Source organism: Gymnodraco acuticeps, unplaced genomic scaffold (genome assembly GCF_902827175.1).
Source record: "Gymnodraco acuticeps unplaced genomic scaffold, fGymAcu1.1, whole genome shotgun sequence".
Taxonomy (NCBI): domain Eukaryota; kingdom Metazoa; phylum Chordata; class Actinopteri; order Perciformes; family Bathydraconidae; genus Gymnodraco; species Gymnodraco acuticeps.
Window position 1 is genome coordinate 67,501 of NW_022991989.1, and position 13,787 is coordinate 81,287.

Here is a 13,787-nt window from a genome sequence, read left to right on the forward strand (position 1 = left end):
ACGGCTATTCTTTTTCATTTTCATCTCAGCTGGACGCAAGAGTTTATTTTTCATCATAGCGATCTGATGAAGAAACCGAAGACCAACGCACACGCTATTTGTTGTTTGTTTATATCACGCAGCCTGTCTTCCGGTTGTTGCCTCTTTTGAATGACGAATACACACTACCGCCGCCTGCTGGTAAGGAGAGTTAATGCCACTCACGCATGCGCAGTTCGTGCGTGCAACTTGGCCGTCGGCTGAAGTCTTTGCGGTGTGTTCCAGTGCGACTGTTGGCCAAGACGCAGAGACGCGAGGCGACACAACAGTCGTGTTCCGTCGGGACGTGTTCTTTGGTGTCCGTTTGGTGTGTCTGGGCCTTTAGATGAGGACGACATATAAACAGTTTCACTTTAAAACTAAATAAATTGAAAGTTTCAGCTCATTGTTTTTTGTTTATCCAACTACTTTAAATCTCCATTATATAAAATGATGAATAAAATAATGCATCCTACAATCATCCAACATATTTAATAATACAACACATATAATTATAAGTCAGTGATCTTCTTGACACATTGAGTCAGCGGACTAACCTTTTCCAGATAAAAGGCAAAAGAGTATACTTATATGTAAATTATGTTTCTGGGATTTTTCTAAATAATAAAGTATGAAAATAAGTTAGTACACAGTAAATTATTCATGTATGTCATAAACTTTCTGGCGGGACTGCTGCACTAATTCCAACTGACGCAGCGTCCACACGGCGGCGTGCGTTGAAGCTTGCCGGTGGGCGTGTCTGAAACTCGACCAACAACCAATGACATGAATCTCCCGCCCCGGACACACAAGCACGCGGTTTGATTGGCTAGAGCTTGTACTGGCATATGATTTGATTGGCTGACGCTTCCGTCGAAGCTTCAAAAGTTGAACAATGCTCAACTTTTGAAGCGAGCAAAGCGAAGCGACCACAATGCAGTTCGGCAAAGTGTGACGTCACTCCATTCAAAGTGAATGGGCAGAAGCGTTGAAGCTTCAACGCACGCCGCCGTGTGGACGGGCCGTAAAGGTTCTAATTTAAATTCCAATTCCAAATGTCAAATTCCAATCCCAGATCCCAATAGATGAGCAACACTACGCCACTTCCGGACAAAATTACGCTCTTAAAGCTGCTGAGATATATTGCACCTCAAACAAAAAATAAATCCAGAGTTTCTGACAAGTTTTCAAATCCACTTATTAAAAGACATAAACAAATAAGAAAACAACTAATTTTAAAAAGGAATGAAATAACAAATCGTAACATTATAAAGCTTTATTGTAAGTCAAAAAGAGTTTGACGTAATGCTGATTTACAAACGGCTCTTTTTCAATGTGAATCAATCGGGGAAAAGTCTTGTTGAGCCGCATGTCATCGTGTGACCCTCAGAAATTGTAATTCCACGCTTTGGCCACCGGGTCAAATTAGCTGTATCTCTCTGCGCTGTTCCTGAGGATGGTTTACATCTTTGGCCCCTCCTGAATTGTTTTTTGTTTACACAATGATCCATTCCTTTGCACACAGCAACTGTAGCATGACACCGATAGCAGGATCTTGCAGCTCGTGCACATAACAAACAGAACAACTACCATGTGTATTGACACTACTAGTGGTCAACACACATGGTACCTTTAACACCACAGATGCTAAATATCAGAAACAAAGAATAAATGGAAAAAAATCAAGAAGCAACTCTTGTTTTAAGATTGTCAAGTATTCTTTTTGTCAGTTTGCTTAGATCTAAAACTCATGTAAAACGTGAGAGTTGCAGATAAAGGGCCAGATCTTCAGATTAGATTTGGTTGAAAGCTCCGGGGAAAAAGCAGCAAACTCCACTTGAACTCTTACGATATGTCGAACAACAAATACAAAATGTGTGTAATAAAGTTTTCTAACAGTATATGGACCAGAGGAGTAATCTAGAAAATCATAATATGTTATTTTCTGCTATAAATTCCACCCAACGATGAAATCTGTGAGTGAAAAGCTCAGGGAAAAGCATGTAAAGCGACTTTGAGGCAAGATTTAATTTGTCTTCTATTGTCAAGGTCAAACATCAACTGAACGAACTTTGCACCTTTTAAAATATAATCTTTATATCTGTTTCATTTCTGGAAATGTCACTTAGTTTGTGGTTTTTGGGTTATTTAGGTAGGGGGGCGTGTGTACTCGTGCACGTGCCTTAGGGGCTTGCCCGTGCATGAGTGTGTGTGTGCATGAGTGTGTGTGTGTGTGTGTGTGTGTGTGTGTGTTTGGCCCTGAGGCGGTTTTACTTTCTTGAAGCTGTCTGTCAGCCTTATCAACACCTCGGCTCACTTCCTGGTTTCTAGCAGTCTTCGATACACACTCACACACACACTGACAGAGAGGGAGGGAACAGTGAAGTCGTCTTGTATCTACACTTCTCTCTGAGTGCGTGTGTGTGTCTGTGTGCAAACTCACATTGAGGATTTCTACGACACTTTCGGGATATGTGCAGTCTCTGTGCAGGATCCCTCCGCTGTACCCGCCTCTCTGGAGCCGCTGTTTGAATGTTTTGGGAACTTTTTACAGAGTTTTTCTCCATGTTTGCTTTCATGCAGAACCCGGCAGTGAGTGTGTGAAGGCGGACTGAGAACACAGGTTGAATGCGAATAGTTGAAGCCTCCAGCTGCATGAAGAGGTTCTAGTTTCTGTAGTTTTCTCACGGAGAGAGAAGGCGAGAGGACAGGGGAGACACTTTGAACTTGAGTGTGTGCGCGGATCCAGGATCAGCTCAGGATGTCTGACTCTGCCTCCAGTTTCCTGCACATCGGGGATATCGTGTCCCTGTACGCAGAGGGCACGGTGAACGGCTTCATCAGCACCCTGGGGTGAGTGGCTGTCCGCGTGCACCCTGTGGTGATCCCCATGCACTGTTTACTGTGGAGATGTTCACACACAATGTACTTTATATGTCGCTACACATTTGCTTTAATATTGAGTCGGTGTCACATGTCATAACAGTCAGAACCCAGTTGTCTATTCATGTAAACACTCTAAATGGGTTGTTTTATACAGGTCTATTAAAGGCACATTTCATATTTGGTGTTTTGCACCAGAAAGTCAATAATTAAAGCCATATTTTAACATTATTACACTAGATTAGATGACGTAAGGAGACTTGTTTTATCCTTCTAATGATATTCTACTATCTCAAGATGAAAATGATTATTATAAATGGACATTTGACTTTAAAATGATTTTTCAAATGCATTTAAATCTATTTATATTTTTTGTAATATAGATTTGATTTACTTTGTTGGCCTTCTGTAGCCTAATGCTACTTAAAATCCCTTTATTTGACCTAAAACTCCATTCAGAATCTGGACCTGTTGTTTTAGACCATAAAGTGAATAATGAAAGGCACATTTTAACATTACTACATTAAATCCCATAAGAAGATAGAAACAAAAGGATCCTCATGATATTAAGTCTGTTTTACATGCACTTAAATACTTAATACTGTAAATATTTAATAATTTTTACATATGTCCTTACTTTGTTGGCCTTCTGTAGCCTGAACACTTCTTAAAATCCTTATTATTATTATTATTATATTATAATTTTGTATGTAAAAGCTTCACTAATTATCTACATCTGTTGTTTTAGACCATTAAGTCAATAATTAAAGCACATTCCAACATCTTATGTGGACAGTTGACATTCTAGTGTGTTTTACATAAGTCTACACACACACTCTTCACCGTGAACTCAGTGTCCCGTAAGTTTAATAGTGTATTGTATCATGATGTTAAGTCTGTTTTACATGCACTTAAATCTTCATTGTTACAGCAAAGGGGGCGGTACATATCACGTTTAATAGTAGAACAACATAATAACTAAATAAAGTACACGTACTAGCCAGGAATATCAGTTGTAATTATTATAAGTGTTTGGAGGACTTTCCTTTTAAGGTTTCAATGGACTTAAATCCACACACTCTCTTTACTGTGAACTCATTGTCCTTTAAAAGACTCTGGAACTTTATAACTGATATTTTTCTTTACTTTGTTGGCCTTCTGTGGTCTGATACATGCTATTACAATATTATATATTATTAAAAGCTCCACTAAGAATATAGATCTTTGTAGAAAATCAATAATTGAAGGCACATTTCAACATTATTACATTACATCCCATCAGGACATAGGCAAACAATCCATTATTTGTTCTTGCAAATGCTCTTGTTTCAGCCCTGAAAGCATATATTTGTAAAGGAACATTTCACCATGATATTAATTATTATAAATGGACACCTTATTGTTCTTACTGTGTTTGAAAAGAGCACTTGTCCATATTGCAATGTTGATAACATGTCTATTAATTGTGCAGCCCTAGTGCCTTTTGGTACATTATGTAAATACATGTGTTTGTTCTACAGTATATGACACACACTTCCCCTTCACTTGTTGAACTAGTTTAACACGTGGTGAGGAACACAATGTAAATACTATTAAGTACTGCATGATTTGCACAAGCATATATAATACAGTTTCCTGCACACTTCATGTTTAGCAGATTTCTTTGTAGCTTTTGTTTTGATTTGATGCTAAAGCTCAGGTATCTGCTCTCAGACAGAGCTGTGCTTCATGATCTCTGCGTTCACACCATAAACTGACAGTATCACTGAAGGTGGACTGATCTCCTTTTCTGGCGTTCTCCCAGTCCACCGGTTTATTATTTTGGTCTGAGAGCAGATCAGTGCACCAGGGCGCTGTAACTTCAGCAGGTTTAATAATCTGACCATGTAGAGAGTTTACAGGTCACAGAAATACTGCTGTGCCTTAAAGAGGACATACTCTGCTCATTTTCAGCTTCATATCAGTATATAGTGTCTCTACTTTAAAGAGTCCTCTCCTGCTGATGGTCAGGTGTATATCAGTATGTAGTGTCTCTACTTTAAAGAGTCCTCTCCTGCTGATGGTCAGGTGTATATCAGTATATAGTGTCTCTACTTTAAAGAGTCCTCTCCTGCTGATGGTCAGGTGTATATCAGTATGTAGTGTCTCTACTTTAAAGAGTCCTCTCCTGCTGATGTTCAGGTGTATATCAGTATATAGTGTCTCTACTTTAAAGAGTCCTCTCCTGCTGATGGTCAGGTGTATATCAGTATGTAGTGTCTCTTCTTTAAAGAGTCCTCTCCTGCTGATGTTCAGGTGTATATCAGTATGTAGTGTCTCTACTTTAAAGAGTCCTCTCCCTGCTGATGGTCAGGTTGTATATCAGTAATGTAGTGTCTCTACTTTAAAGAGTCCTCTCCTGCTGATGTTCAGGTGTATATCAGTATGTAGTGTCTCTACTTTAAAGAGTCCTCTCCTGCTGATGTTCAGGTGTATATCAGTATGTAGTGTCTCTACTTTAAAGAGTCCTCTCCAGCTGATGTTCAGGTGTATATCAGTATGTAGTGTCTCTACTTTAAAGAGTCCTCTCCTGCTGATGTTCAGGTGTATATCAGTATGTAGTGTCTCTACTTTAAAGAGTCCTCTCCTGCTGATGGTCAGGTGTATATCAGTATGTAGTGTCTCTCCTGGGACATATCTCCATTCTTTAATATTGCAGCACCTCTTTTCACCCTCTGTCTGAAACCAGAGCCCAGTCTGCTCTGATTGGTTAGCTGGCCGGCTCTGTTGGGATTGGTCAACCACTTAGAGATGTCCCGCCCCTTAGCCTATCACGTACAACGTGTTGGAGTGCTAGCCAATAGAAGTGCTAGTGTTAAATAGTGATGTCACTGAGTTCAGGAAGTAAGCAAAGGAGTCCAATGGAGGTGTTTCAGGCAGGGGGGGGGGAGAAACTCATTCTTTAGCCTTTGTAAACCACTGACATGCACAAAACAAGCCTATATAGAACACAACAGGAGAGTTAAAACCCCAAAAGGCCTCATTAAAGCTTCCCCTTAGAGTTTTCATCTGAACATAAAATATTTGTATAGCATCTGTGAAACAACTACTATGGTCCAATACTAATACAATATTTGGGAATAAGGCAAATCTGAATTAGATTGTAATTTATTTAACAACAAAACTGTCTGGATCTCTTTTAGCATTGTAAATATCAAGCAGTTGCCAGAGTTGTGAATGAAGAACAACTAATGAAAAAACTAGATAAATATACAACTCAATTCCACCATAATAACTAGTGGTCCGATATTAGGAATTATGACGTCATCCCGATAAACCCGATAAAAGTATTAATAGCCCCGATAATATACAATATATTTTTTGGGTAAAAAATAAATAAAAATACTGCGGTGTGGGTGGATTGGGATGAGGGGCGCTTGTTTTTCCCTCGGCTCCTCCCGTTTTGCCAGTACTGTGGTATTAGTGGTTTAGGAAGAGGGGAGTTCTTCACAAATCCAGCGCTCCCTAACTCATGCCTGGCTGTGACGTAAATGGTGTGCGGCCGTGAAGCTAGGACAGTAAACAAACATGTCGCCGGTAGTATGGGACTATTTCAAAGTTTCAGAGTTAGATAGTTCGCTTGCTATTTGAATTAACAAATGCAATGCAGAAGTTCCACGGGGAGGGAAAAAGGCAACGAGCTATAATACTTCCAACCTGATTAGTCACCTGAAACATCGCTACGATGGTGTGTTAAAAGCGTACGAAGACGCCTGCGCTGCTAAACTAGCGGGGAATCCAAAGCCAGCTGCAAAGGCACCGGGGCTTTTACCTATCGACGAGGCTTTTGAAAAAGGCACTTTATTTGGGAAAATAAATATGGTCACTTTGAAGAGTCAAAACTGTTCTTGGCTTTGTTTTGTTCATAGTAGTAATGCTCATGTCATTTGCTCACTACTAGTCTTTTTTTTACCACCAGGTGTGCAAAAACTACAGGTACATTTAATATATATATTATATTATTATCGGTTATCGGTATCGGTCTTGAGAAGCAGGAAGTTATCGGTATCGGTTTCAAAAAACCAATATCGTGCATCCCTAATAATACCCAAGGATTTATGATAGGTACGATATTCAGTAGGTATGATTTTTTACAACTACTCGACTAATATTTAAATCCTCTCTCTGCATGTATTGAGCGTGACATGTGTTTTGTTTGGTTCATCTGGATCCTCCTCCTCTTTCATTCTGCAGGAAAAACTGATTTGAATATGGATTTGTGTATCTGAATAAGCGCAGGTGTATTCAGTCAAACTGAACCAGCAAGAGGAGACAGGGATGTCCCGCCCCTTAGCCTATCAGGTACAATGTGTTGGAGTGCTAGCCAATAGAAGCGTGAGCGTTACATAGTGATGTCACCATATTACTGAAGTAAAGAAAGAGTCCAATGGATGAGTTTCAGGCAGGATGGGGGGGAGTCGGTCGGAGAGAAACACACTCTGGAGGGAACACAGGGATTTGAGCTTTTGCAGACCATTTACATGCACACAAACCTATATAACACACTATAGGCAGGGGGAAACCAAAAAGTGACATTATTACAACATTATCTAAAGCAGGGGTTTTCAAAGTGTGGGAAGGTGAGCCTCCCCTCAGAGAACATAAGAACAGCCGCGCCCCCCCTCCCAATTATTATTGCTATTATTATTGTTGTTGTTGCTATAATGCAGGGGTATTATTATCCAGTGGAATTCCCTTACCTACTGGCCTAGTTAAATCAAAGTGGTTACTTTTTTTTGGCTGGGCAGTGCAGTTTTACACACCGTCTTATTTGACTTTCTCAGGACTTAAAACTGTTTTTTTTTAAAAAACTGTTTTTTTCAAAGAAAAAAATATATTTACACACGTAAGGTCATCATCTTAACTGTTGTTTATGCTCATCGAGTCATCCGTGAGCAGAGCATCAAGTTGGCATGCCTATTACAGCTGAATGCGGCGATTACCATCTTGTTCAGCAAAACGCCTCACAAACGTATTAAGATCTAAAGCTTTAGTGCGTTTTGATTCAATGCTGAGTACAGCCAAACTTGACAGTCTCTTCTCTGTCATTGTAAACCGCAAATACCTCATTCCTTCCGTGTACTTTGGTCCGAATGCGCCGTCCCGTTCAAATGAAATCGCCGCAATCACATTTCCTCGCTCGTGCCAGGGGGAGGGGTTACAAGGCTCGCGTCTTGTGCTGCATTCACTTGCACTCGGACATTAGGGAATTTTCTCTCATGAATGTCCGATGAGCCACAACTTTTATTTCAAAACAAAGCTGACGTTTTCTGCCAGACGCTGTCTCCTCTTTCACTTCAGGTAACTTCACTAAAAATCGATCCATGTTGCCGCTCGCATAAAGTTAGCTGAAGTTAACTAGCTAGTTTTCATTGTTTCTCGTTATTTCTTTCTCACACTGCCCTGAAGCTCTCTGGCGCCCCCCAGGGGAGGCGCGCCTCACACTTTGAAAACCGCTGATCTAAAGCTTACTTTTACTGAATTTAGGAGAAATCTACAGTGACAAATAGACAAAGTTAGTAACATAAGCACCTACTGTAAATCTGTATTTTGGAAGTATTCTTAAAGCTAGTCTGAAACAAAGGTAATGAGTTCATAACTCTGACGATCAGAGTTCATTAGGTGACGTACTGACAATAACACAACCTTTAACACAAAGAGAAAGTGGCAGCTATGTATGGCAGGAAAAGGAAGTGGTACGAGTATGTCCAACAGAGATTTCCAATGTGCCAGTCTGTGTGTGTGTTTCCTGTTATTTCGCCCACTCCTCTTAACTTCATCTTGACCTTTACCTTATGTTTGTTGACTTTTACTGGCTCCCATTGACCTGTATGGAACAATAGGTCACCAATTTTAGCCGCATTAGCGTCACATGCTAACAGCTGTAAGGAGGGAGATGCTATTGGCACGTCATTGGTACATACTGTATGCAAAGGACAACATTTGTTCACCAGTTGCCTTGATGCTGATACTGTGAAAATATCGTGGAGTGGACCATTGATGCTTGCAAATATGTACACAATGAGATTTCTATTACATTTTTTAGATTATATTTGATTCAACTTTATTGTCACCGCACTGAGTACTGAGACAAGGACATGCAGTTATGTAGCATTTTACCAGAATATGCAAGAGAAGCAGTGTAATTTATAGTATAATATGACATATATAAAAATGCTAAAGTACACACAGTATACAGTATAACAGTGGTCTCGTGTTAGCAGGCTAAGTGATTCCAGACTATATGTAAAAAGGAAAATTGTCCATAAGTTTCAAAAAATGCAACATCAGGTCTTTAAATGTCACTTCTAAAGAAATGACTTAAAACGGATTATAGATGCCGGTAAATTGAATATTGGACGATTTATTGATTAATCTTTTTTAACTCTTACTTTTTAAGTAGATGAATTCCCTTTAACTCTCAGTAAGCCCACAGTTTGTTTTTAATCCGTGTTGACTATGCATACTAGAGAGAGAGACATTTGCCTATGAGAGCCAGAGAGGGAGATGTCAGTTGATGAACCTGCTGGTTTCCTTACAGTCAAATACTGCGGCGTCAACACAAACAAACAGGATTCACACAGGACGCAGGAATCCTCTGGTGCCCGGGACCCTGAACACACGCTTAGGGGGACATTAATACACATTAGCACCCCCCCCCACACACACACACTACAAACTGCCTCCTTTAAACAGGTTACTTCATCTATAGGTCTAAGAAAAAGAAGACCTTTAAAGAACAGATGGAGGCATGAACCTGAGCTGCAAGAAAAGTTGAGCAACTGCAAAATAATCAACAACTTATGAGAATCGATTAATCGTTAAAGTAATTTTTCATGCAAAAATGACAAAAATAGAGATGTCTCTTAAGTGTGGAGATTCCCTTCTCTTTTATCTCATTGTTAACCAAATATATTTTGGTTTAAACTCACAAAACTACATTTTGTAGCAACTGTGTTTCCTGCCAGGTTATTTCACGTATTACATTAATGGTATTTTCCATACATCTGTTGTTGTAATTGTTAAGGCTGTTTGTTAGACCCATATACCTTTTGGTTTTTAAAATGAGTTTTTTAATGTGAGATTTCTTCCCTTAATAGTAGGAAGAGACATTGTTTTATAATTTAAAAAATAATCTTTTAATGCAGAAAATGTCTCATTCCCACTGCAACCAACACAAATACAATTACATTACATTTCATTTAGCTGACGGTTTTATCCAAAGTGACTTAAATAAGTTCATTCGACCAAGAAGATACAAACTTGAAGAAAACAGAATCATATAAGTACATCAGGTTTCATAGAGCCAAACCATTTCAAGTGCTACTCAACTGGCTTTAGATAAGCCAGTGCTTTGTTAGTATATAAGTGCTTTGTTAGTATATAAGTGCGTTTTTTAAATTTTTAAATTTTATCGCTCGAAGTGGAGTCGAAAGAGATGAGTTTTCAGTCTGCGCCGGAAGATGTGTAAGCTTTCTGCTGTCCTGATTTCAATGGGGAGCTCATTCCACCATTTTGGAGCCAGGATAGCAAACCCACGTGTTTTTGCTGATGGGAACTTGGGTCCCCCTCGCAGTGCGGGTGCAGTGAGCCGTTTGGCTGATGCAGAGCGGAGTGCACGTGCTGGGGTGTACGGTTTAACCATGTCCTGGATGTAGGAAGGGCCAGATCCATTCGCAGCATGGTACGCAAGTATCAGTGTCTTGAAGTGGATTCTAGCAGTTACCGGAAGCCAGTGAAGGGAGCGGAGGAGCGGCGTGGTGTGGGAGAATTTAGGAAGGTTGAAGACCAGACGAGCCGCTGCATTCTGGATGAGCTGCAGAGGTCGGATGGCACATGCAGGTAGACCAGCCAGGAGGGAGTTGCAGTAGTCTAGGCGTGAGATGACGAGAGCCTGGACCAGAAGCTGCGTCGCTTTCTGGGTCAGGAGGGGATGTATCCTCCTGTGAAGCTGACCGTTGAGCGGCCCGACCAAGCAAGGAGACAGAGACAGAACATCCAAAAATACAACCCGGTGTGGGCATTTATTACTCACGGGCACATGACACAGCCTCAATCTCACTGTTCATGTGAGCACAGTCACCAGCCACAAGGATCTGACACACCAAACAAAACAGGAAACACAGTACCTAAGTACCCACACTAATTAACCCAACAAGACATAGGTGAGGGGGGAGGTGACAACACAGGGCACCAGGTGCACACAATCAACAGCAACAGACATGGGGAAAGGGAACACTTTTCAAAATAAAACACATGTACAATATACAAAGCCCGAAGCCGTCAGTCCACAGTGACGAAGCCATCTTCGTCACACCTCCTGATGTTGTAAAGCGTGTATCTGCAGCAGCGGGTTGTAGCAGCGATGTTTGCAGTGAAGGACAGTTTGTTATCTAGGGTCACACCCAGATTCCTTGCAGTCTGAGTCGGGGAAACAACAGAGGGGCCGATGTTGATTGTTAGGTCAAGAGTGGGACAATCTTTTTCAGGAAGATAAAGCAGTTCAGTCTTGTCAAGGTTGAGCTTGAGGTGGCGAGCAGACATCCACTGAGAGATGTCAGCTAGAGAAGCAGAGATGCGTGCGACAACCTGGGTTTCAGAACGGGGAAAATATACAATTAATTGAGTGTCGTCAGCGTAGCAATGGTATGAAAAACCATGCGGGCTAATGACAGATCCGAGCGAGTTTGTGTACAGGGAGAAGAGGAGGGGACCGAGGACAGAGCCCTGAGGGACCCCTGTAATTTACTTTATACATAGCTGTTTGAGCGAAAATATATAATATCATTTTGATTTGGGGTTGACAGTCTCTTCCAGGCGACTCCAAGCTTTTGAGATAATGATTGAATACAGAAATTCAAACAAGTTTGAGAACGATTTTTGATATAAAACGGTCGACTCAATCTTCCACGCTCACTTCCCATAAGGATTAGTCCGCTGTGATCTCTGGTCCGCTGTCAGAGAATAAATGTTGATCTTAGGATCATATCACTGCTGAGAGCTGGAGTTAAGGATGAGTCAGTGTCTGTGGTTCAATAGTGAAATATCTGCCTGATGTTCCACACAAGGAACATTTATTTGTACAGAAACCTTCACCTGCAAGGCAATTCAAATACTGCTCTACATAAGACAAGAGAAGACATAAAGGAAACACAAGGCCATGTAATAAGACACAGGGATAGTATCTAAAAGATTATAACTAATTACAAAAAGGCAAGTTAAACATTAGATATAAAGCTACGGTGCAGCTACAGGGCTGGAAATGAACACATAATCCTAAATTTAACTCAAAAAGGAAACAGAAACGTTCTTATTTAGACGTCTTGAGCCGTCTTTGTGGTTTGTTTGAACTTGAGTGGGATGCTTTCACACGTTTGCTAAGCTGTTACTTTTCTTTCTGCAGTATTTTTTGTTAATCCTGCTCACTGTATGGCACTGTAAGGGGTTTCTTTATAATGTTTCTAACTTACATCTTATTTAAAAGAGATCTGCTCACTTAAATTATATTTTTTATCTCATGACTGGGATGTTCGCTCACACTTCACAGGAAGTCAGAGATATCAGTATCAGACCATCTTGGTTTGATTTTTGTCGGACTGCAACTGACAATTATAAATATTTCTTTCATAAAATGTCTGCGTCTACTTCCTTGGGTCACAATAAACTTCTTTCTGTCGCTTTATTTTTACTACAAACTGTCCAAAACCCAAAGATATTGAGTCGTCATAGTTGATAATAAGTATCTACTAATATTTAAACTTAAAAACAGCTGCAACCAGCAAATTCTGAGCTACTGATCTGTTGATTGAAAGTCCGACTATCTCAGCTTTGAGTTTGTAATTTCATTGATTTTGCAATGCCATAATGCATTTAACGGATGACAATATGTTGGAGTGTAACCAACAAATGTCCAGCCCCGTCTCCTCTTGCAGGTTCAGTTTGTGACTGAAAACACCTGCGCTTATTCCGATACACGATCCATATTCAAATCAGTTTTTCCTGCAGAATGAAAGAGGAGGAGGATCCGGATGAGCCAAACAAAACACATTTCACACTCAATACATGTAGAGAGAAGATGCAAATATTAGTGGAGTAGCTGAACAAAAATCATACCTACTGAATATCGTACCTATCATAAATACTTGGTTATTATGGTGGAATTGAGTTGTATATTTATCTAGTTTTTTCCTTAGTTGTTCTTCATTCCCAGCTCTGGCAACTGCTTGATATTTGCAATGCTAAAAGAGATCCATAGACAGATTTGTTGTTAAATAAATTACAATCTAATTCAGATTTGCCTTTTTCCCAAAAATGGTATTAGTATTGGACCATAGTAGTTTCACAGATGTTATACACATATTTTATGTTCAGATGAAAACTCCAAGGGGAAGCTTTAAAGGTCACCTATCATGCTATCTCTAGGCAATAGCATAGGTCTCAGATATATAAAAAAATATAAAAAATATGTCTATAAAGTGTTTTGCTCAAAATACCAAAGAGATCACCCATTCTAGCCATGCCTCATACCCCTCTATTTCACTTCCTCTTTCAAAAGTGCTGATCTGGGGTATAAAGCTTTAAAAATAAATAAAATTGATAACAAATAAAAAAGGAGGGGTCTGAGCTCATGAGGGACCCGGCAGCTACTGTCTAAACTAAATGCTGCCGTGATGAAACGCCATATCATGGATTATCAAGGATTATTTCTGAAACAGTCTGGAGCTCAAAGGCTTTCTCTCTTGCCGGTTATACCACAAGGTGAGTTCCTTTTAATTTCCTGCTTCTTCACACACATGCTCTCCAGTACAGGTTAGCTCTGAGTGTTAGCAATGCTATTGTTAACACCG

The 13,787-nt window shown here is 40.1% G+C and overlaps 1 protein-coding gene across 1 annotated transcript in view; it reads left to right on the forward strand.

Annotated features, from left to right (window-relative positions):
• Window positions 1–2,343: 2,343 nt before the first annotated feature.
• LOC117536300 (inositol 1,4,5-trisphosphate receptor type 3-like) overlaps window positions 2,344–13,787 on the forward strand; it is a gene marked incomplete at its 3' end in the record, with an annotated part of 40,031 nt that continues 28,587 nt past the window's right edge. The window contains 1 exon segment of the mRNA XM_034201091.1: window positions 2,344–2,871. Coding sequence (XP_034056982.1) covers window positions 2,780–2,871 — 92 coding nt within the window.